Genomic DNA, 23025 nt, shown 5'->3' with positions numbered 1-23025 from the left:
AAAAATATGTTTTAGTGCTAATTTTCTCACAAAGCAATAGATAAATAAATATGGGGCCAAAATATATTTGAATCATATTACTATTTGTTGTATAGGCTATATAATTTAAAAAATGTCATATAAAAGAAATATATTTTCCAAAATGTAGTTGAAACCAACCTCCAAATGTCTATATATATATATATATATATGGATAATGTTTTGTATTTTACAATATACAAAGAATGACTAAATATATTTACCTGGAAAAAAAAAAAACTAAAATATTCTAAATAGGCCTACATGTATATAAATGTATTTTTATGGGTGTATCAGTACATCCACATTTATTGTGTAGATATTTTCCAGATTTGTGCTTTGAATTATTATTATTATTATTTCATGGATCTGCCTATTTCATACTTGACTTCACTTTCAGAACGGCAGCCCATTTCACAAATGCTACGCTCCCCCATTGGCCGCCTCTTAAGGGGCGGGGTTTGTGATGAGCCTTGTGCTTGGGAATGTTTGTCCGCATTCTCAAACTGAGTTACCGCTGCTTGGACGTTGGCATACGGGCGATCTGTTGCGGTTCTTAGCAAGTTCTGTGAGTTTTTTGGAAACTGTACAGTAGCTTTAGAACATTTGCACCACATCGAACGCTGTGATAAACCTGTAGTGGCAAGGGAATATTTCTTGTGAAATTTTGCCTCTGCAACAGTTAATTTCTCTAAGCATCATCATTTTTCCCACCGCAATTGGCTTGAATAGCGCTCTATGATAGTGACCTGATGGACTAAAGCTTTATATTTCTACTCCAGAGAACTCAAGGTATTATCCCGCAGCAGGACTGTAACGGAAAAAAAAGCACAATGATGAACAGGAACGGAATGGTCACAAAGATTCGCACTCGGATAAGGACCGACCCCTTCAAGAACACCTATGATCTGGTCGGCAGAGAGCTTGGCAGGTAAAAAAAAAAACATTGTGGATTATCTACTGTATAAACGAGCTATCGTGTTTAAAAGATCAAAATGTGTATAAGGCATGTAGTCATATCCCCGCAGGCAGTTTCACAAACTTGGGAACCGGCGTTAGAATTAATTGGGGGAGTGAATCACCGCCAGCTGGAAGCCAAACTAGGTTTGTTTGGCTCCCGCACGTGTAATCTGAGGATCAACTGGATGGATGTTTAGCCCTTATTGTAGCTTGTCAATACTGTAACGAACGACATGCATTTATGAAAAAACGAAAATGTTTATCACGCACTTCTACACCTTTGCGTTTATTATAACGGGACCGTTCTAGTTTACCTGCAGCGTAGACCAGCAGGTGGAGCAATCAGGTGAATTAGTAGCCTATTGTTTCCTTCAAAAACCAATCGTTGTCGTTCACTTAACATGCATGCATGTTTTTGTTCACCAAGTTTTGTGTAGCGCATAATTGCTTTAGTGAATTTTTCCAGTCTGCAAAAATAACGCAAATCAAAGAGGGAATCATTGAGCGAGTCAGTGTTTTAAATCAATTATTATGAAGAGTTGTATTAACCTGAAGGTGTTATTTAGAATTTAAAAAATATATTTTTTAAAATTTGCATCTCTTTGTGGTTACTTGTGTGGGAAAAGCTTATGATGTTTGTTTTAGTCAATCTGTAGACACAAATTTTGCTATTCGGTCGTGAACGAATAGGTTGAATAAAAGATTCAATGTCTCGATCATTACATACAAATTGGCTTGTCGCCACCTACTGGTAACAATATAATGCGTAGAAAAGGGAAACTGAACGAATCATACTGAATTGCTTAGTGAATGGATTCAAAATATTCTATTCATCCTGATAAATCAATCAAAAGTGAACTCTGAACCACTTAACATTCTTATTGGCATTTTCCAGGGGTGCCCCTCGTGCCTGAGAATAAGACTTGGATCCTTTCAGTGTGTTTTCTCAAGTAAACAAAGAATTTAAAACATGTTAATTCAGAGCCGCACGGGGCCCATGTGTGATGGATATAGCGCTGCTTGCCGTGACATTGTTCTTTAACGCTCCACTGACTAATTATAGACAAGATGGTATCGTTTGACCACGCAGATTTGTTTTCTCTTGGACAGATGTGTTCATTTAGAGTTAAACGCATGCTGTGCTTGTTGACAATTGCATGGTCTGTATCTGCTGGCTTTAGGTGAACTTTTTCCAAGTTGCTGGATTTTAATTCTCACTGCCATTCCGCATCATTTAACCCAATTTGATGGGTAATTTGTGGATTGGGTTGTAAAATGTCTCGATTTGGACTGGATTTAGTTGGCATTTGGTTCTCTCTGAAACGTTTTATGTTTGGCTCCACACTACAAGAGATGTGAGGATCCTAAGGCATGAGTAAATCCCAAGTTTTTCCTGTAATTAAAGTGCACAAAACACTATGCATGAGTCACAAGGCAAGCTGCTTACCATAGTGGTGAATTGAATGAGCATTGGAGGAATGCAGATGTTGGTGGATATTGATGTTGAGATTAGGTAGGCAGAAGGCGGCGGTCACACAAATATCTTGCATTCCTTCAGCGTAACCTAATCTGATTTCATCCTTTCCCTTCTTTTTCTTTATCATATATTGACATACATCGTTTTTATGTAAACATGTGACCGTTGCTTTGCAGCAAAGATATTTACACTGAGCTCAGCGGGTCAGCTTGTCTTGTGATTTTTACGGTGGCCTATAGAGCTCAACGCGCTGCAACTGAAGTAAACAAATGCAAATAGAAAAACACCTGCAAATTAAGAAAACATCTTCATCAGTTTCATGCATGTCCCAGCCGGGTTCGTCACTTATTGGGGTCCTCTGGAAACGTTTCCGTTGTGGTCTGTGCTATTTGCAGTGCGTTTCTGTATTTGGCTGTGTTGTGAGTATTTGGAGCACACGTGTTGTGAAACTGAGTTTTCTGAAAAGATGTTTTCTTAATTAGTTTGCGTTTGTTTTCTTCAGTTGCAGCACGTTGAACTCTCTCAGCCACCGTAGTTTAAACGAAAATCTCTTTTTAGTGACAGGCCAGCTTTTAAATTCATTCTTTAGCACTCCCGATGACCATAACATACATGTTGGCCTAGATTTTACTTTGTGCACACACTTCCACACATCCCACTGGAGTCAGTACAACGTAGACTGTAAAATGTTCCTTCTGTGTTGCTGAATGTACTCGTCTTACTGAATGGCCAAACCATCTGGCCCTGTTGTCAGCACTCCATTGATTTGATACAAAACTCCAACAGCAATTTCTGTGTTATTCAGCTAGATAAAATCCAAAGTTTGTTCCCAGACAACTTGTTTGTTTATTTGGAAGGATCAGTTTAGTTATGTCGTGTTTAGGTCAGTTTCCATTTCCAGTCATTTTCTTCCACAATATTTTGGAATCCTTCTGATTTATAACAGTAGTGCTTGTTCTCATTTAATGCTTTATGTACCCAAAGTCATCACTGGTGTGGAAATGGACAGTGTGACAAAATGCGGGATGCTGAAATCCACCAAATAAACTTGTCCGTTCCACTTGAATATCTGCCAGTTACCCATCATACAGTGTAGTGGATGTCCCAGTTCATTAAAGTTCTTATGAGTTGTGTCCCAGTTCGATGAGATTAGAGGGTATTTTTAAGCATATCATCTTTGGAGCTCCTCCAGAGTATCCAAAAATGACTTTAACCCCAACCTTCAAAATCCCATCTCGAATCATGCACCAAAATATAATCTATTTGAGGAACTTCATCCACACATACCTTCATAAATGCATCATCAGTCCTAGCACCCCTTTTTCAGAAGCTTTCCATTGACTTCATTCATGTTTTCTCAGCTATTTTTTTTCATGAAACTTGACACTTTTTTTTTTTTTTTTCCTCTCTCGCTGTGCGGCTGTTTTGTTAATCTGCACTTTTTATCCTCAGGAAACCAATAAAGTTCATGAGTTCAGCTAAGAATCAGTGATCCTCTATCCGAGGTGGTCTGAGTGAGGAATGTTCTACTGCAGAATTCTGGGATGCTGACTGAGCCTTCTGCCATACCAGTAGCAGACAGGCCAGCTGTGCATGTGTTGCAGTCTTTCACTTAATAATGGGGTTGTATGATTTCCCTTTAATAACGGATTGAGATTGTATATATCTTAGTGTCTAAATGGTTTTGTGTTTGTGTCTTCATGCACACGTGCATGATTTTGGTCTTTAAATGTTTATCCATTCTTTGACTCTCAAAAGTAGACATGTTTCTACCATCTGGGCATAAGAATGAAACTGAGAAATGGAGACAGACAGACAGACAGACAGACAGACAGTGAAAGAGAAGATGGTGTGATTTTTTTTTTACACAGGAAGTTTAACCTCCAGTATATAGGTCATCTTTAAAAATGAATGTACATTTCCTACCCTTTGAGAGTCATTGTTTTAGATTGAGTCTGACCATTTATAAGTAGAGAAAATGGATGTTTCAAAGTATTATGGGATTTTGATTTCTTATTCATCTTTGGTGCTTTGTGGAGTGATGAACAAAGTTGAATTTTATTGTGAGGGAGGGTGTAAAACCGCAAAATTTTCTTTATTTAAATAATTTAATCACTTTTACCGTTTTTTTTTTTTTATGTATTTTTATGAATTTATATAAAAAAAAAAATATATATATATATATATAGATATAGATATAGATATATAGATATATAGATATATAGATATATAGATATATATATATAGATATATATATATATAGATATATATATATATAGATAGATATATATAGATAGTTTGGCTCCTGACCCTTCAGACCTGCTCTGAGAAAGAGGGCAAAAGAAATGTGAGCTTGGCAGAATTATGGCAGCTAAGTGATGCCCTTTGACCTTGTTACCTCTCAGTCTAATGCTTTATGGTTGTGTTTGCAATTCAGAAATTGTACACTTCATTATTTAATGTCTGGACAGTTTAAAAAAAATAATAATAATTGTTCACAACAATTTCCTCACATGCTGAACTAATGAACAACAGGGTTGTTCTGAGAGTTGGCATCATCACATGCGGTTCTTGGGCTCCATTTGAACTCTGTATTGTGACTGTTCTGAGCTCAGACGCTGGAACGTGCTCGCTTCACCTCGACCCTGCCAACCACACTCACGTTTAGCAGGAAAACCACTACAACGCTGGCAATGGATGGATTTTGGCTTGTACCCTTGGGAATTTTCAGAGGATTTTAAGTGTTCTGCAATCATGGGAATTGTTAACAGCAAGACCAAACAACAAAAGCTTTTTAAACACCCCATGAAATTAAAGTAAATTTTCTGTGGCCAGAAAAATATAATTTATATTTAGTAGATGGAGATATTAAAATAGTCTTTTTCTTGTAGGAAAGTTGGCAAATATATTGCAATTTACGAATCATTCATGTTCTCTACAATGTGTTCCCTCCCCTGCCTATTTGTTTTTGTTATTTGTTTAGTTATGCATGCATTTTTTTTCAATAAATTATTTTAGTGTATATATTTGTTTTATACTGATTTTTTGGAATGGTTAACTCCTTCATAAGTCCTTCCCTGACTTTGTTCAGCAGCAAATGTCAACACAGGAAGGACTGCTTCGCTTGGGCATTTCATTAGGTCTTTGACTTGACAACTGGAAGCTCCATCCTGAATGTTTTATTGTCCACCTGCGTTTTTGCGTGTTCGTGTCAAACTTTTAAGTAGGCTGTTAATGGAGATGTAGATGGGAAGAGACAAGCAGTGGATAGAGGAGAGGTCACTGGGGGGCTGTATTTTGTTTGTTAGTGCCGTGTTTGGTCATTGGCTGAACTAGACGGTGGCAGGAGTGGACACCATTGACTCTCAATAGAGGAGTGTTGGAAGAGTGGGTGGTCTGTCTGTTAGGGTCCCTACCACACACACAAACTGGTGTCTCTTAATGATATGGCCTGGAGAGGAGGTGTGGTTAAGAGCCATTTGTCCTTCTCGCAGTCAAACAAGAGAATGCCTACGCTGACAGGCCTGTTCTTTCTATGTGTGCAGCACCCTGTGTGTCTTTTGACTGATAGATGAGGCGTTGGGAGGTCAGATGAGAGAGGCAGCAGGAAATCAGTGTGAATGAGCCTGTGTGTGTGTTAGAGGCCTTGGACAGCTCCAACTGTCAGTCTTATCATTTAGGTGTCAGGCTCTCGTTAAAAACGAAGAAGGGAGGAGGGAGGGAGTGAGTGATCATGAAAATTGTGAAATTGACGGGTTGAGAAAGAATACAAGGATGTTCTACTTTGCATGTAGTAAACATCACACATTTTTTGCTTCCTTATGTTGGCCAAACCTGTAGGCTGTTATTTATCAGTAGAAAAGAATTTAAGAATCTTCTTGCAGCTTTTTGACATTGCATCAGATCATGACCAACAGCTGTTAAGGTCCAAAAAAGACTGAAAATTTTGATAAAAGTAGTCCGTATGACTTGCACTTTAACGTCATGCATTTGAAAATAAAGCCAATATTTATTTCATTTTTAGTCAAAGATTCACCGTTTTTAAAAAATGACAGATCAGTGACTTATCAGTCTGCAACACTCTGCAAGACTGCAACCACGTCTTATCACCATGCTAACTAACTTTATGAACCAGTTTTATAAATTATAATTTATTATACATGTATATTTCATATTTTTACATTTATTAAACTAAACATTTCATTGCTTTTTTCTAAAATCAATTATTTAAATAAAAAATAAAACTTAACAAATTATGCAATTAAATGTAATATAAATATTAAATATACAGATGTGCAATTGTTCTGGAACGCTGTGTAATAAAAGCTCATGTTTAATAGAACAACGTGAATGTCATCATTCAAAGTGTTTATATTTTGATTTCCTCTTCTCATTCCCTAAACATTCCCCAAGCTGTTTATTTAATCACTCTTGTGTGTATGTTTGTGTGCACGCAGGGGCAAGTTTGCAGTAGTGAAGAAGTGTGTGGAGAAGACTACTGGCAAGGAGCATGCTGCAAAGTTCCTGAGGAAAAGGCGTAAGGGTCAGGACTGCCGCAGCGACATTCTGAACGAGATCGCGGTGCTGGAGTCGGCGGAGACGAGTCCCTATGTGGTGGCACTGCACGAGGTCTATGAGACCACCACAGAGATCATCCTCGTATTAGAGTGGTAAGACACATAATCGCAGTTATGTAGTGACATTCCCTGACCGTGAAAGCTAAGCGTAATGCGGAGTGTTTTATGATGTCTTGGACGTTGTGCACTGTAATTTTGTTATTCCAAGTCACCAGGGCTTTTGAAGATTAGAATTAGAGGCATAAAGTAATGGCCCAACGGGCAAATCAAAAAAAGGATTTTTTTTTTCATAACTCTGTTGTTTGGAAGCGTTTATATTTGGAGCTTGTGTTTGTCTGTACCTTTCTGTTACCACAGACCACATTGAGCTAGTTCTTTCTTAGCTGAGTGAGCTGAAAGTTCCATTACAATAACCAAAAAAAAAAAAAAAATGAATTAATGTATAATTTCCCAAGTGAGAATGTGGTGTTCTTGTGTTTGCCCCTTGTGAAACGTCAAATTCGAACGCTTCTCAGCCCAAGGAGAGGGCAGTTTTTCCTGACCAATCTGCAACTGCCAATCTGTTTCCTTTGCCTTGTCATTTTCTGCTTAAGTTCAGCAGGCCTGACCAAAAAATGACAAGCTATGTGAGTTTCACAGCTTTTAATATAAAGCATTGATAACCTAAATTCACCTCATTACTCCCCTACAAGATTACTTTAGCCAAGAATAAAAACAGCTATGATTTACACACCCTTACATTGCTCCAAACCCATATGGCTTTCATTGTGGAACACTAAATGAGAAGGTTTTTAAAGCTTCAAAACTCCAGTCCCGATTCATTGTGATTAAATGGAAAAGAGCAACCAGCACGTTCTTCTAAATTTCTGCTTTTGTGTACAATAAAAACATTTTGGGGGGGGGGGAGTGAATTATTAATTTAACACTTCATTGTCAGCTGAAGTGTAATCACACTATTTTAGCTTTTGCTGTAACACAGTAGCTGATAAAGTTCATTAATGAGGAGGAAATGACAGGTCGTTAAGTTTGAAATGCTTTTCGTGCTCTATCATTTGAATCTCCCTTATTTTTTTCCTCTTAATTTTTTGAAGGCATTTCATGGTTTTTCCCCCGACTGTCTTATTGCAAATTCTGCATAAAATCAACAGCCTGTTTTTTGCGCATTGTGTGCATTGATCTGTATAGCGAGGCAGGATGCTGACGTGTCGAATGACGGAGGTTTTGAGAATTGGTAGATTACATCTGCTCTCTCTCAAAGGTAACTTGCCACAAAAAAAAAACCAAAAAAAAATCAGCCCACTTGCTCCACACTGCTAAGCAACTTCCTCTGTAGAGACAGCTGTATATCAATCTATCACATGCAAGCACATTGTGTGTGTGTAGACAACCTGTGGAGTAAGTTTACCTTATAAGGAAGGTAACGCTTCTTGTGTTTTAATTGTTGTGCAAGCGCAGTTAAGGTCTGTGTGAAGTCATGGTCTAGTTTGTCTGTTTACACATTATATATAGGCCCAATTATAGTATTTATATATAAATAAATAAACATAAAAATCCCATTTATGTTTCTATATAAATTAATTACATATTCATCATAAAATATTGTAATATAAAAAAAATGGCCTGACTTTTCTCTTGTTTTGCATGCATGCGTGTCAGTGCTTTTACAGTATGTCTGGTTTGTTAGGGTAATTGTTTTTGCCCTGGTTTTCTGTTAGTTAAATCCTTAAACTTGATGTGGGAAGGTTTAGCAGTAGACACCAGTTAAACCGAAGAGAGACAGACAGAAAGAGACACTTCAATTTCCATTTCCTGTGGCTTTTCTTCTAAAAGCAGAGCTGCGACGTACTCACACTTGCATGTGCAATGCCATCACCACATCCTCTGTTGTCAGAAACAAACCGAATTCTCGCCATTCTCTGCCATTTAAAGTTAAAACCCATGCTATTGTAAGACTGACAATAAAAAAGGTCATAATTACATTTACCAAACATTCAGACACTACACACAAATTTTGCGGTTAAATGCTAGCACTGACTCTTACACGAACACACTAGCCACTGCTTTTTCTAAGGCCACTCATCAAGTAACAGGCCTAACTAGAAGTCATGCAGCCAGGAAGAGGATTTAATGCAGTGTTTATAGATTCTTCTTGTTTTGACTATTGTTTGTAATTTTAAGCAGTCTACATTTACACTGAAGGATCTAGTGACCAGAATAGAGATTTTAGGTCTTGTTTTGGGCCATAAAAACACGCTAGCATCCACCTACAACACCATAGCTGAGTTTCACTCGGAAGTGATGGTCCTTGGAAAATGTGAAACGTTAGTTGAGTTACTCTACCTGTGGCAATGTTTTTCATTCTTTAAACGAAACGAAATGGGGCCCTCCCTTAGTCCAGCGTTTGACATCTTTCTAGGAAAGCTCTTATGTAAGTCTCTTTGTTGCAAGTGTTCATCTTCATCACCTGCTTCTTCGTTTTCCTCATCTGCTTGATCAAAAGCCCTCAGAAGTCTGAAATGGACCGTTCAGTGGTGGCTTAAGTCCTTTTGACAGATGCAGATTTACAGTGTCCCACTGCCTCTGTTAAAGCCAGAGAGACAAGACATCTGGCATTTATGGAGATTTGACAGCTTTTGCTTTTTGGGATAGTTTGAGCAACATGGAAAGTTTTTATTTTTTAAGACATTGAGCATATGCTTCATTTGCTGTGGGGATTTTCTGATCTTCCCAAACAAAATAATTATTAGTACCAATACCAGATTATCCATAAATTAAGGGATTATCAAGGGATATCATCCTTAAAACCCCTTAATTTATGGTGTATCTGGTATTGGTAGTAATAATGGTTTTTATCTTCGCTACACAACTAATGGAGCTTTTTCACTAGAGCTTTTGTTTTGGACCGTTTGTCGAATTTGTTTCCAGTTGTTTGGTGCGAAAGCAGTTTTCTAAGATTAGCTGCAGTCCACAGTAGGTATGTATCCAAGCCATCCTAAATCATAGAAGTGAATCACGGTTTTCTACAAATGTGTTTTTTTAGTCACTTGTATTTAGATAAATTTCCGTTGGAGCGCATTCTTTGCATATTTTGCAAGATGCTTCAAGTCAGAGTACTAGTTCTCATCCTCTCATGAGAGGGGAACGGTGCTCTTGGTGGTCTTGGGTTGCAGATGAGCATATTTTTGTCCTCCTTTCTGTTCCAGAAAAGGAAGTTTATTTGAGCAGCGAATCTTTGCCTTTGCTCCACATTCTCATGGCTTAAAACCTCGGTCTTGGTTTTCATCATCTCATTTACAAGAGCAGCAGCCGTTTGATCAGGTGAAGTGAATGAAAATGGGACGTCAACATCCACCAGCCTGTAAGCGTGCGATTTACTCAACCACTGCTCTTCTTGGGTCAATCATAAATCTGCGTCAGTCCACAGAGCCACTTCATAGATGCTTTAAAATGTTCTGCCTCACACGCACTACGAAACCAAAACATGTTTTTTTCCATCCATGAAAGGCAGTGAGGATTTGATCCCTTCACATGTGAGCATTAACAGACCTCTTTGGGTTGTTTTTCTGATGTTACTTTAGAAGACGCTGACTTCGGGGGAATTTAGAGTGGAGGGTTTATTCTATTAGAGTGAAGAGCGTAAGTTTTTGTGATGTTTGATTTAAAGGGGGCTGAAAGGTTCCCAATATCCCAGTGTCCTCACTTTATAAGCCTCTAGTGGCTCATCTGATAAGCAATACCCAGAATCCCTTATTTATACAGCTGGATTCAACTGTTATGTAACAGACACCACACAAACGAATACATCCAAGACTCTACACTGTAGATGAAAAGCATCTACATGAGTGTCTATGGGAGAGAGCGTTTGTGTGCGGCCTGAAATTCACTACACATGGTCCTGATTTTCTTTCATCGCCCAAAGGAGTATCCGCCTGCAAATCCTCATGGTCATGGTAACCCTCGCCACGGTTACGCAAGGATGAAGTTCCACCCCCTTTGCTGTTACCCTGAAGTCTCCACTAACTTTATAATTGGGCCTCTCCAAGAAGATGGCTAATTATTATGTATAGAAATGAGCGCAAACACCTGGCATTGATACACCACCCACGTAGAGTTGTTTGAACCATGTAACCTGTGTACTATTGATTTCAGGGTGATTTCTATGAGTTGTTTTATTGAGCTCTGTTAGATGCTTGATCTGTCAAATGCTGATATCAGATGGGACAATGACACATCTCACCATCATGTTTGAGACCGTTTTAGGATGATTGCATGAGGATGTGTTTCTCTTTTAGGGTGTCTCTAATCATAGATAGGATTTATTTTTTCCATAAAATGCTACTTTTTGAATTGGAATCAATTAGGTTATGTAATATGTGAGAGTGTAAAATTTGAGATCTAAATTTTAACACACTCGCAATCTTTGTCTTTCAGTGCTGCAGGAGGTGAAATTTTTAACCAGTGTGTTGCCGATAATGATGAGGCCTTCACAGAGAAAGATGTCATCCGATTGGCCAGGCAGATTCTGATGGGCGTGGCCTGTCTCCATCAAAACAACGTAGTTCATTTGGACCTTAAGGTGAGTGTTGGGCATTGTACTATGTGCATGTTCGTGTTTTGCACGTTGATCATAATGATGCAACCAACATCTTTTTGACTGACTTTAGAACAGTTTTGTTGTAGCTTAGACTCCCTTACATGGTCTAAAACGTGACTGCTGCCCCTTTATTGTCATTTGAAGGTGGTGCGTGTGTGAACTAAAATGAGGTTGGCGAAAATGTTAGATAACATTTGCAATAGTAATGCGACTAAATTACTTATGATAGAGTTCTTATTTAAGATAATTAACCAGACCTGTTTGAACACGGTTTACTGATGGCACCCACTGGTTCAAACTAATTGTAATGTTACTAATTTCATCAAGTATGCCTATCCTGGTGTCTAAAAGTTTTAAAAGGCTCTAATCTGGCATCACACATGCTAGTTTTGTGCAGTATAAAAGATTGTTTGATGTCAGTGAACTTATTATGTGTGTACTTGAGGTTGAAACTGCTTGATAAATGGTGCTAATGGGGCGTTAAAGAATGGTACTGTTCACATGCAACTTAGATCCATTTAAAAAGTAATTAAATAAAAGATTAGTTCTAGTATGTTTTATTATAGTGCATATTTTTTTGTTTTGTTTTTTTCCTGTCTGAAGTGTTATTCAGTGTTTCCTTTCACTCACATTTGTAATGTCTTCTCCAGCCTCAGAACATCCTGTTGACGAGTGCTCAGCCTCTGGGTGACATCCGCATCGTGGATTTTGGCTTGTCTCGGCGGGTGGACAGCGTGACGGAGGTACGGGAGATCCTAGGCACTCCCGAGTATGTGGGTGAGTCGGACATCCCTCATTTGCAAACCTCAAACCCTCCCATGCATGGCATAACTGCTGCAAAACCAGATACAGAGTAAAGGTGAAGACTTGTCAGCTCAGTATAGTGAAGAAGAGGTGTAGAATGAAAGCTTGTGTAGGACTAGTGAAACTTCACGTGATCGAAACCTCAGTTACTGAAAATCTGTAGAAAGATCAAACATGAAACAGCGTGTCAGCAGGATGTTTTTGACACTTGTATGGGAGTGCTTGGATCCTGAGGTTTTTGTTTTGTTTTTGGTGTGTGTGTAGCTGTGATGTGAAGGGTTATGAGACGTTTGTTTCTCTCTTTCCTTCAGCTCCTGAGATCCTGGACTATGAGCCCATCAGCACAGCTACTGACATGTGGTAAGTTGAGCTTATTGAGTGTCCAGAGTCCAGGTGTGTGTGAGAGAGAGTATCTGTTCATTGTATTTGACACACATATGAATGTTATATAAAGGCAATTTAACGTTGTGACGACATCTAGTTAAATGAACCTGTAAAAGCAGATATAAGTTCCTTGAAGCATTTCTGTAATCCAGTAGTACGATAAGTGTCAGTGTTATCAGCATGGTAAAGTCAATGTGTGCAATCCGTTTACAATCCACTGATAATCTAGAACAGTCTCTAGAACGTTTATACTCATTTACTGGATGGAAAAGGTGGTCATCTCACACAGTCTCCATTTCCTGCATCATTCTGCTGTGTTTAAACAACATACAGTTTCCTATCTCTCATAATTAGGCAAGCAATATTACTTTTGGTCATTTAAGTATTTAGAACAAACCTCTAAACCTCAAGTATGAGCAAAAATATAAATGTAAACATAAAAATGATTCTTGCCTTAGTTTAAGGTCATGAGGTAAATTTTAAGTAGTGAACCATCTTCCATATTGACATACATCTGTGTGACACTGATTATTGAAAAAGAAAAAGGGCGGGACTTGGTTCTATCTGTTGTTTGTTGATTGGATCGAGGCAGATGTGAATGCAAGTTCGCAGTCGATTATAAGATCTAAGCAAACATGCTTGAACCAGCCCAAGCTGGTTTGCTGGTCTTAGCTGTTTTAAGTTTGTCTCCCAGCCTGACCAGCTGAGAAATGGCCAAAATCCATCTAAAACCAGCCGAACCAGGCTAGGAGACCAACTAAAACCAGCAAACCAGCTTGGGCTGGTTAATTTATATGTCATTTTTAGGTTTACGATTACTCTCAGGTGATGAAATGGGTGAATTGAAATGGTCAAGTCAAGTCAAATCTGATGGTGTGTTTTTCCTCCATACTGATGTGTTGCTGCTTTACCCCTACAGGAGCATTGGGGTACTGACTTACGTGATGCTGACAGGCGAGTCACCTTTTTTGGGAGAAGAAAAGCAGGAGACCTTCCTGAACATCTCCCAGGTCAACGTGGACTACTCGCAGGACGTCTTTCAGGGCATCTCTGACCTCGCCGTGGATTTCATCCAGTCACTGCTCCTCAAAAACCCCAGGTAGGGGAAGTTGGCTGCTATTCGTCCGTGTGGAGGTGGAATGACAGTGTCCCGCTCCAGTCTTGTTTAGGCAAACTTGCATAACCTGATTGATATAGTGGCTTTAGTTGGCTCTGCCCCAGACATGTAATCTCATGCTTCAATCTCTCATTAAAGCGTAATGGCCTCTTGGTTTAGAATATACAGTGAAATGATCCTTGCAGTCTTACTGGTTTCCCACATCCCTTGGCTCTTTTGCTGCAACTGCTGAATGGTGGAAGCTTTTTTTGGGGTCCGTTGGTGTAACTAATTGCAGTCCAGACCTGCCGCTATCATGGCTCTATGGGAACTGATAGTAGCACAGTCTCTGATCCAGGACCATAATCTGCACCCCATAAAATTTAATGCTTGTAGATCATTGGCACAGAGAAAGCAGGAGAGGAAAATGGAGAGCTTAAAGCTATGTGGAAAAATTCCTTAGTGTGTGAGTAATTGGGAAAAGAAAAATCCTGGGAACCTAAACGATAGTCCTTCATATTTGCAGAACTGATGGAGAAACCAAATGAGAACTTTAATGTGCTTTAATCATTGTACAAATAAGCACATTCTTTTATTTGTTTTCACCACAGGGCTAAATCTGCAGTTTTTGCTCAGTGAGCAAAGTGCATGTATATTTGATTTTAATTTAATTAAAAAAATCTTTATTTTTCTCATTTATTATTTAGTTTATTTCTGGAAAATAAAATAAATATACCTGTCTAATATTTGGTTTTATTTTCTTAATTTTTTTTCCCTAGACTATTTATTCATAAATATTTATTTATTTTTTACATTTTATGCTTATTCTATTTTATTCATTCATAGGCTTATTCTATTTAATTTATTTATACATATACTTGTTTTTCTTTTCCTGGCAAAACATTTCTCCCAATATTAGCACAGTGTCATTTCAGTTGTATGCCAGAATGTGACTTGATCGACACGTCAACACTGTCTATCACCAGTCCTAAGATGCATGTTGTACAATCTGACACACACACACACACACACACACACACACAAAATCTGTCTGAGTGTTTAACAGTCTTTTTTCTCTCTAGAAAACGAGCAACTGTGGAACAGTGTTTAAATCATCCCTGGTTAAGGGTCGACCCTCATCACAACGCTGTTGACGAGCAAGAAGCCAGCCAATCCGAATCAGAGCCTGAGAGTCCCGTCCCTTCCCCAGAACTTGTCATCCCTTCATATCCCACCTGCCCAGGCCAGGGGGAGCTGAAGACCGGACGGGACACTTTCATTTTCACAGAGGCGTTTCCATCCCGTCCAGAGATAAAACAACAGCTCATGTGTTAAGTGACAGACACGATTGCCCAATCGGAGGGCCTCTGTGTTACCGACCGAAAGACTTATCTGAACTGGAACCGGTGCGGCCTAGTTTGGACTGGACAGCGGCGGTCTACTCAAGTGTTTGCAGCACCTTTGTATGTGCGTGTGAAGTCTTTGTGTTGTCTTGTGTAGGATACGTGAATGTGAGTCAACCTCCCTTATGACCACAGAGGTGTGCGCGTGTGTCTACAACAGATCTGAATGAGATTTTATAAGCCCTTAATAAAGCATACTTTAGCTCTTGGTCAAGGTTCTTAACTCATCAGTGCACAGGAACAAACTGTTTATACGTTTAGAGTGGACTGAACCTTTTCTGCTGTCTGTACTTGGTCCAAAACTCAAGTCGGAGTCTCCCTAGGAAGCGCCTGCTGCCTTGTAGGAAGGAAATGGAAAGCTCTGATGAATCGACTGATGTTTTATTTATCGCCGCTGTTCATTGGATCAACGTTTTATGAAATGAAAAACTGACGCTACTGCTTTCTTCAGAACAGTAGATTTGACATCATTCTGCTTCTTTAGAAGTGGCATCTGCATTTTAAAGAACTGATTCAGAGACTACTTTTGTTCTAGCACTTTTGGTGGGGAAAAAAAAATGTATACTCGAGTTTCTCAACCACATTTAAGTAGTTCAAGATGGCATGGTCATACATATCCACAACCACTGTTTGTTTGGTTTCTCACACCATTTCTGTACCACTTTTTCTGTTATTCATAAGTTTGCTATAATTGCACAAATGTACCATTGTATCTTGTATCGTTGTTTTGTTTTCAAGGGGCATTTTTGCCTTGTTAATATATTCTGTATGTTGTTGTGTCTGGTAGGGTATCGTGAGGTAAATTTTCCAAGTCGTCAGTGATGGAGTGGGGCTTATAACTGAGGGCCACTCAGAAGGTTTTCTGGGATTTGTGCGTTTCAGACAGTTGTGGGAGATGTTTGCATTTTGAAAAGAGCAGAGCACAACATAACAAAAGGCTTTGATAATTGTATATTTTTTATTTTAAAAAAAAGAATGTAAAAAAAACTATTTTTCTACAGTTGTGGTATTTTATGATTAATGAGAAAATAAATTGTAATATTAATTTAGTTTTTTTTTTTTTTAACCAGTTGTGCTTAAACTTTGCACTTGTGTCCAGTCGGACTACTTATATGTATTATTGGCATGCCTGGCAAGATATTGAAGAAAATAAATGATCATTTTGTATTAAACTTATGAAGAATCTTGTTTGCTTACATGTTCTAATATACACCGTTCAAAAGTTTGGGGTTGGTAAGATTTTGTTTTTGTAAGAAGTCTCTTATGCTCCTCAAGGCTGCATATATTTGATCAAATTCAGTAAAAACGGTAATATTGTGAAATATTACAATTTTAAAATGTAATTTAATCCTGTGATGGTAAAGCTGAATTTTCAACATTACTCCAGTCTTCAGTGTCACATGATCCTTCAGAAAATAGTCTAATATGCTGATTTGCTGCTCAAGAAATTCAAAATGATTAGTTGTGCTGCTTCATTTAAGCTGTGAACAGCATTTATTTGAAAAAGAACAGTGTAAAAGTCTTGTCCTTCATAATCTATTTAATGTGTCCTTGTTGATTTTGTTTACATTTTTCAAAAAAACAAACTTTTAGTGCTTTCAGTAATTTTTAGATAGATATACAGTATATAGAAGTGTATATTCAAAAACCCTGCAGCCATTTCAAAAGTTTAATAGATTTACTTTTGTAATGGAAGTTTTCAATATTTCTTTATTATTTGTTTTAGAAATATTCATGATACATTCCTGATAGATTAACAAAAGAAAGTGTACAAAATGTTCCTTTATTGGACTAACACTAAGGCATCAAGTTTCCACATACCAACCAGAAAGGTTGCAGGAAAATATGAAATATTTTTCCTCCATGTAGTCTTCCTAACCTTGTGAGGCTGAGGTAACCAGTTGAAATGACTTTGTGAGAAAAATCCATCATTTTCTTTGAAAGGTGTGATTCTCTTTGCCAGTGTTCCCTCAGAATGAGGCAGTAGTGTCTGCATTTGGATGCCAAGCTTACTATCACTATTAGTTGAGACATGAACTCGGCTTACCCTGGAGCATCTGGCATGCTTTAAACAATTGTTGGAAAGGGAAAATGTATAATATTAATGACTGGAAAATAGAACTTTTTTTTCTATAAATTTGCCTTGACGTACTCGTTCTGCTTGTCATATTGAATGAACTCACTCTTATGCGCATCTCTCAGTCACAGGTTGTATACAATGGGAACTTTGGAAGTACATAGAAAAAATAGTGCTGTTTACTCTGACATTCTACCGGACTCTCAAGAAAGTTGTTTTTGAAAGCTAACATTTCTTTACATGTGCCTTTTACTCTGAATATTCAAATACGCAAACAGGAAATGCCAGTCTGTGTTTAAGAAGGGAGCATGTTCCTGCATTCCTCAAACACACACACACACACACAGGTTAGACAACATTGACATCTGCCAATAATTCTTGTTTTAATGTGTTCTTCCTCGGCATGTTAGCATTCTTCCTGCACACGCACATACACACTCCCACCCTGATCTCTGGAGTTCCCATTTCCCAGGGGAATTAGAGGAACGCATTGCTGTTTTTCAGATGAACTGATTCTCTTTCCTATCCTTTCTTTTCATTCCTTCTGTTTCTGTCTTCACCTTCTAACAATGCTGCATTACTTCTACTCACTCCCAATATAATGGTGGCCAATATTATATTGATATAATGTCAGTATGCATTATACAGATATATACATAAAAGTGTTGAAATGACATGCTGAAATTGTACTGCTTTTTCATTATAAAAAAAGCACTTAGAATAAAAGGTTCAATGGGGTTCAATCTTGACTCAATTTTAAAGAATCCTTTATGACAACAAGGAATGTCATGTTTAAAGGGTTATTTCTTTTTTCCCCCTATACTGATACATTTTTTAAGAGCTGTTTAATTAATCAAATTGAATTAAAATGGATTAAAAAACTAAATCCATAAAATGATCCCATAATGGGAGATGGTTCTATGAAGGTTCTATGAAGTGCAGCCTGATCTCACGGCAATTCGTACGAATTCTACGAGGTGGCTAATTCGTACGAATTCATATGACCTCACTCGTAGGCCTACGAATTCGTACGATTTTTGCTAAATCGTAAATATTTTACGAATTGCCCAATTCGTATGAATTCATACGAATGACCTACCCCTGACCCCGCCCCTAAACCTACCCATCACGTGGGTATAAACAAATCGTACAAATTCGTACGAGTGAGGTCGTACGAATTCGTACGAATTAACCACTTTTTTATCACTCGTACGAATTCGTACGAATTGGTCGTGAGATACCGTTGGAAGTGCTGCAGAACAATTAAAGTGTATTTTCCTTAAAGTTAAAGGAACTGTCTATCTCTGATAATGATGAAACGAGCCGCACTGCAACGATTGGCCGCCCTGAGTTTGTTTAATCTCTGAAACTTTCCTCAGCTTCCCTGCCCTCCATCATACTGTGACATGATTATGGTGCAACTGAAACTCATTCTGAAATGTCATCTCTAATCTCATCCTCCAATTCCCCACAGCAGAGGGCCGCAGTAACAAGGAAAATTCCGGAAAGGGATCAGGAATTCAAAACATATGGGAACAAAGAGGAATCTCATAATATCCATCAGATCAGTGGTCTGAGTCTCTCACCTTTGGAGTTACATAACCTGTGGATGCCAGAAGGGCATTATGAAGCTGATGAAGAATAACCTTTTTTACAAGTTCTGAAACATAGACAAAATAGTCTGTCGGTTTGGCAGGTAATGTTCTCAATCGCAGGTTTAAATACTTTGGTACAAACAAAACAAGCTAGATCAGTGCTTTAGCTTTTTATTTTATTTGATTATATCATATAATAATAATAATAAGGTGTCAAACCTGTCAGGAATAATTCAGCCAAAATATATACCATATTCTCTCATCATTTTCTCACTATAAGTATGGAACACAAAATAATTTGTATCACTCTTTTCCATGCATTAACAATGTTTGAAGTCATATGATAATTTTGGATGAGAAACAAACTGAAATGTCATTATTCTCTGACAATCTGCCATAAAGAGTTAATGCACAAGTGTATCCTATGCGGAAGTCTTTCTTGTAGAAAAACCTGATGTATAAATTCTCCTCCCCGTTCACAATAATTTTAATTGAATGAATCATACATCTAAAATATTTTAAGAGGGCATCTTGCTTTATTAATATTGATTATGATAACCAAACTTTAACATTATGAGGGCAGATCCCACGCTTTGAAGTGATGCTCGAGTGATCAAGAATATTCCAATAGTCTAAGCTTTCCTTCGTTTCCTCCGTCTTCATTTTCTTTCCTTGCAAGAAATGAGAAGCACCAGCTCTTACTTCAGCAATAAAAGTACAAAAAAATAAATAATTGAAACACAAATGTGATGTTTATCTAAAGTTATTTTTGCTTATTAGAAGGGGTGTAACGATACCCTCATGTCACGATTCGATACATATCACGATACAGAACTCACAATACGATATTATTGCGATACTCCAAGATATATGATAAAAGGTTAACAAAAAATGTACTGTTGGTTAAAATATTAAATTTGATATTACATTGTGGGTGTAAATGAATAGGCTTGAACTTGGCGCTGGAAACCCAATGCATCAGACAATGGTGACAGCAGAATAAAAATATTCATGATTCTGAAGCTGAAAACAGAATTATTTTAGACGAATATGCTTGCACTCTTTCACTTATATAAAATAATGTAGGCCACTTTTTACTTGTAACATAAGACATTTGGCATTATCAGGACCCACAAATATTCCCCCATTGCATTATTATACATCATATACTGACACTAAAACTCTGAAACTTGAATTTTTTTCTCACACAGTAATTGTAATTTTGGGTGAACTATACACAATACATATTGTCACTATCCACAATACATAGTGTTGCATTTTTGTATTGCGATATATTGTGACACAATATATTGTTTCACCCCTAATTATTAGTATGGTTGCATTGGATCATCGAAGGTCAGCAACAAAGACATTGGTTAATACATTTATTTGTGTTATTTAACATATTTCATTATTGCAGGTTTGCATAATATTCTGAGTTTGGATTACACTGTTTTTATTCATTTTGAGGAATACTGAATCTGTTTTTGTGTAAGTGGGATGAGTAAATGCAAACTCACTTTTAGTCTAGAACTACAATAAGCATCATACACAGAGCACACATCGCGCACATTGTGATTTGAAAAGTAATGCGTTACTTTCCTAGTTACTTAAAAAGTAATCTGATTACATAACTCATGTTACTTGTAATGTGTTAACTTGAAAACTGACTATAACAATAAATATAACTATATTTTAGTGTCCACAACAACGAACAGTAGTGCCATGTTCATTATAAGCACTGTTTATTGTCATCTGCCGCTTGAAATGTTCGAGTTCTTTAAAGTTGTGTGGATTCTGATTGGCTGTCAATGTTTTTATCGTTCATCAGCAAGAAAAAGTCATTCTGAAAATGATTCCAATGAAATTGTTCCACTATGTCGTCATTGTTACAGCTGTGTGGTGTGGACTTCCCTATTCTCATATTAGAACGATTATTAAAATGTTACAGTTATAGATATAGTTTGCAGTCTTGGTGTAAGAGGCCCTGAGAGCTGATGGATCGAGGGTGAGTAAATAATGACAGATAATCAATTAATGAATAATGAATTTGCTTATGCAATCTCCTGCTTTCTCTTTGTCTCCCTTGACTTTTTGTGATAGGATGACAAGCCTTCTTTCTCACCATCTCATTTTTAACCTCTGTGACTTTCCCTGGAGGCAGAGACGAGCTCTTGCATAACCAGGACATTCCTTTACGCCTCTGACTCGATTAGAGCTCATTAAGGTGAGACTCACAGTGGAAAAGGAACAAGAGTGAGAAGTGATCATGGTGATGATCACATTAATGAGCAATGAAAGATGAAAGGTGGGAGCCATCTCTGCTTCAAGTGTTCATGATATGTGTGTGTGAGAGTCTCCTTTGTCATGCATGAGGCAATGAATGTTTCAAATTACTTTTCACAGGGTAATATATCATATATCTTGATGGAATATAATGTTTTCTCTAGCCCCTGCCTTAAGTTCATCCTGTTTGACATATCCTCCCTCTCAGATTACTATATTAAAAAAAAAAAGAAAAAAAAGATGCTTGTTGTATGTTGCATGTCCTTTCATAACACTGAAAATTCTCACCATCCAAACTATCAACTTATTTCATGCTCTGTTTATGGAGCATTTACTCCATCGGGTGCAGAAAACAACTTCATGCAGGGCTCAACAATAATATTTTTTTCTGATGGTTTGTTGGGGTCAGTTCAAATATGTAGTTGAATTGACAATTTTGTCATTTACTCCACCACAAAAAATGTAAATGTTATGTGTTGTATTGTTATACTGTACGTGTACATTTTCCATTATACTGGGACTGTGGAATGCTTGATTCTTATAACAGTGCTGTTCTTGGAGCAGATAAACTCTGCTGCCGAACACTGTTAAAGGAGAACTCCGGTCACATCTACTGCAGTAGATGTGAAAGATATGAATAAAAGCGATGTTAATTCAGCCAGCGCACATACCTGTATTTACATCCTGTTTTCGGTCGAAGTCCACAGTAGTCGATTGTCGAGTTCACACGCATAGGTTTAGTTACCTATGATCACGCGCGTGAACTCGACAATCGATTACTGTGGACTTCGACCGAAAACAGGAAATAAATACAGGTATGTGCGCTGGCTGAATTAACATCACTTTTATTCATATCTTTCACATCTACTGCAGTCAGATTCACCCGTGTTAACTCTAAAGGAATCACTCACATGGCTGGGCACTTGTAATGACACATCAAGGATGTTAAGAGGCTAAAAGCAGGTTTAAAACTTGCCCCATTGAAGTCAACAGGGTGCAAATTTTAAAAAGAGGATAACACGGTGTAGGCAACACCGATTTTTGTCGTTGTTCTCTGTACTGACAGCACTCCAAATTTACAAAAAAATGAGCTCAATGTTAAAATTGACCGGAGTTCTCCTTTAAGAGACACACAAACTCAGTAAATTTCAAACTAAATTTACACTAAATTTCTCTCTCTCTCTCTCTCTCTCTCTCTCTCTCTCTCTCTCTCTCTCTCTCTCTCTCTCTCTCTCTCTCTCTCTCTCTCTCTCTCTCTCTCTCTCTCTCTCTCTCTCACACACACACACACACACACACACACAACCGAGGTGTAACGTCATGGCCACATTAGCTCCTCAGGTGTGCATTATTTTTCTAATAATTCAGCGTCCTGGAGTCCATTATTCCTTACTTAAATGTTATATGGTTTGTTTTATATGGTTGAAAAATTTATTTTAGGATTTAATTAGCATAATATCAAGAAAGTATACAGCTGTAATATAACTGCAAGGCAGAAAATGCAATTGGTAATTCATATGGTCATATATTATTTTATTATCAATCATGAAATGTAATTTGTTGTATGGTTGCCCACATAAACAGGTTCCTCTCCAGATCTGTTTCAAATTAAACTATTTAATTACTCTTGGGAGTGGGAAGAGGTTTTTATTGTTTTCTATATTTTGTAAGTGCTGTAAAAATTAATTTAATGCCTCATACGTCATGCTTTTTTTGAAAAAGTAAAGCTTTTAACATCATCAATCTTCAAAGTT

General features: G+C 37.7%; 1 protein-coding gene across 1 annotated transcript; it reads left to right on the top strand.

The window, feature by feature from the left end:
* The first annotated feature begins 483 nt into the window (after positions 1 to 483).
* On the top strand, positions 484 to 16493 carry stk17al (serine/threonine kinase 17a like). Its single transcript, XM_079871613.1, has 8 exons — positions 484 to 586; positions 801 to 949; positions 6913 to 7125; positions 11464 to 11608; positions 12277 to 12403; positions 12742 to 12790; positions 13734 to 13913; positions 14993 to 16493. Exons 1-8 carry the CDS (start codon positions 485 to 487, stop codon positions 15243 to 15245), a joined length of 1218 nt encoding a protein of 405 aa, XP_079727739.1. The 5' UTR covers position 484; the 3' UTR covers positions 15246 to 16493.
* Positions 16494 to 23025: the final 6532 nt, after the last annotated feature.

Source organism: Squalius cephalus (assembly GCF_949319135.1).
Source record: "Squalius cephalus genome assembly, chromosome: 1".
Classification (NCBI taxonomy): domain Eukaryota; kingdom Metazoa; phylum Chordata; class Actinopteri; order Cypriniformes; family Leuciscidae; genus Squalius; species Squalius cephalus.
The sequence above is the reverse complement of the archived record's forward strand: the minus strand, read 5'-3'. Positions and strand labels throughout refer to the sequence as shown.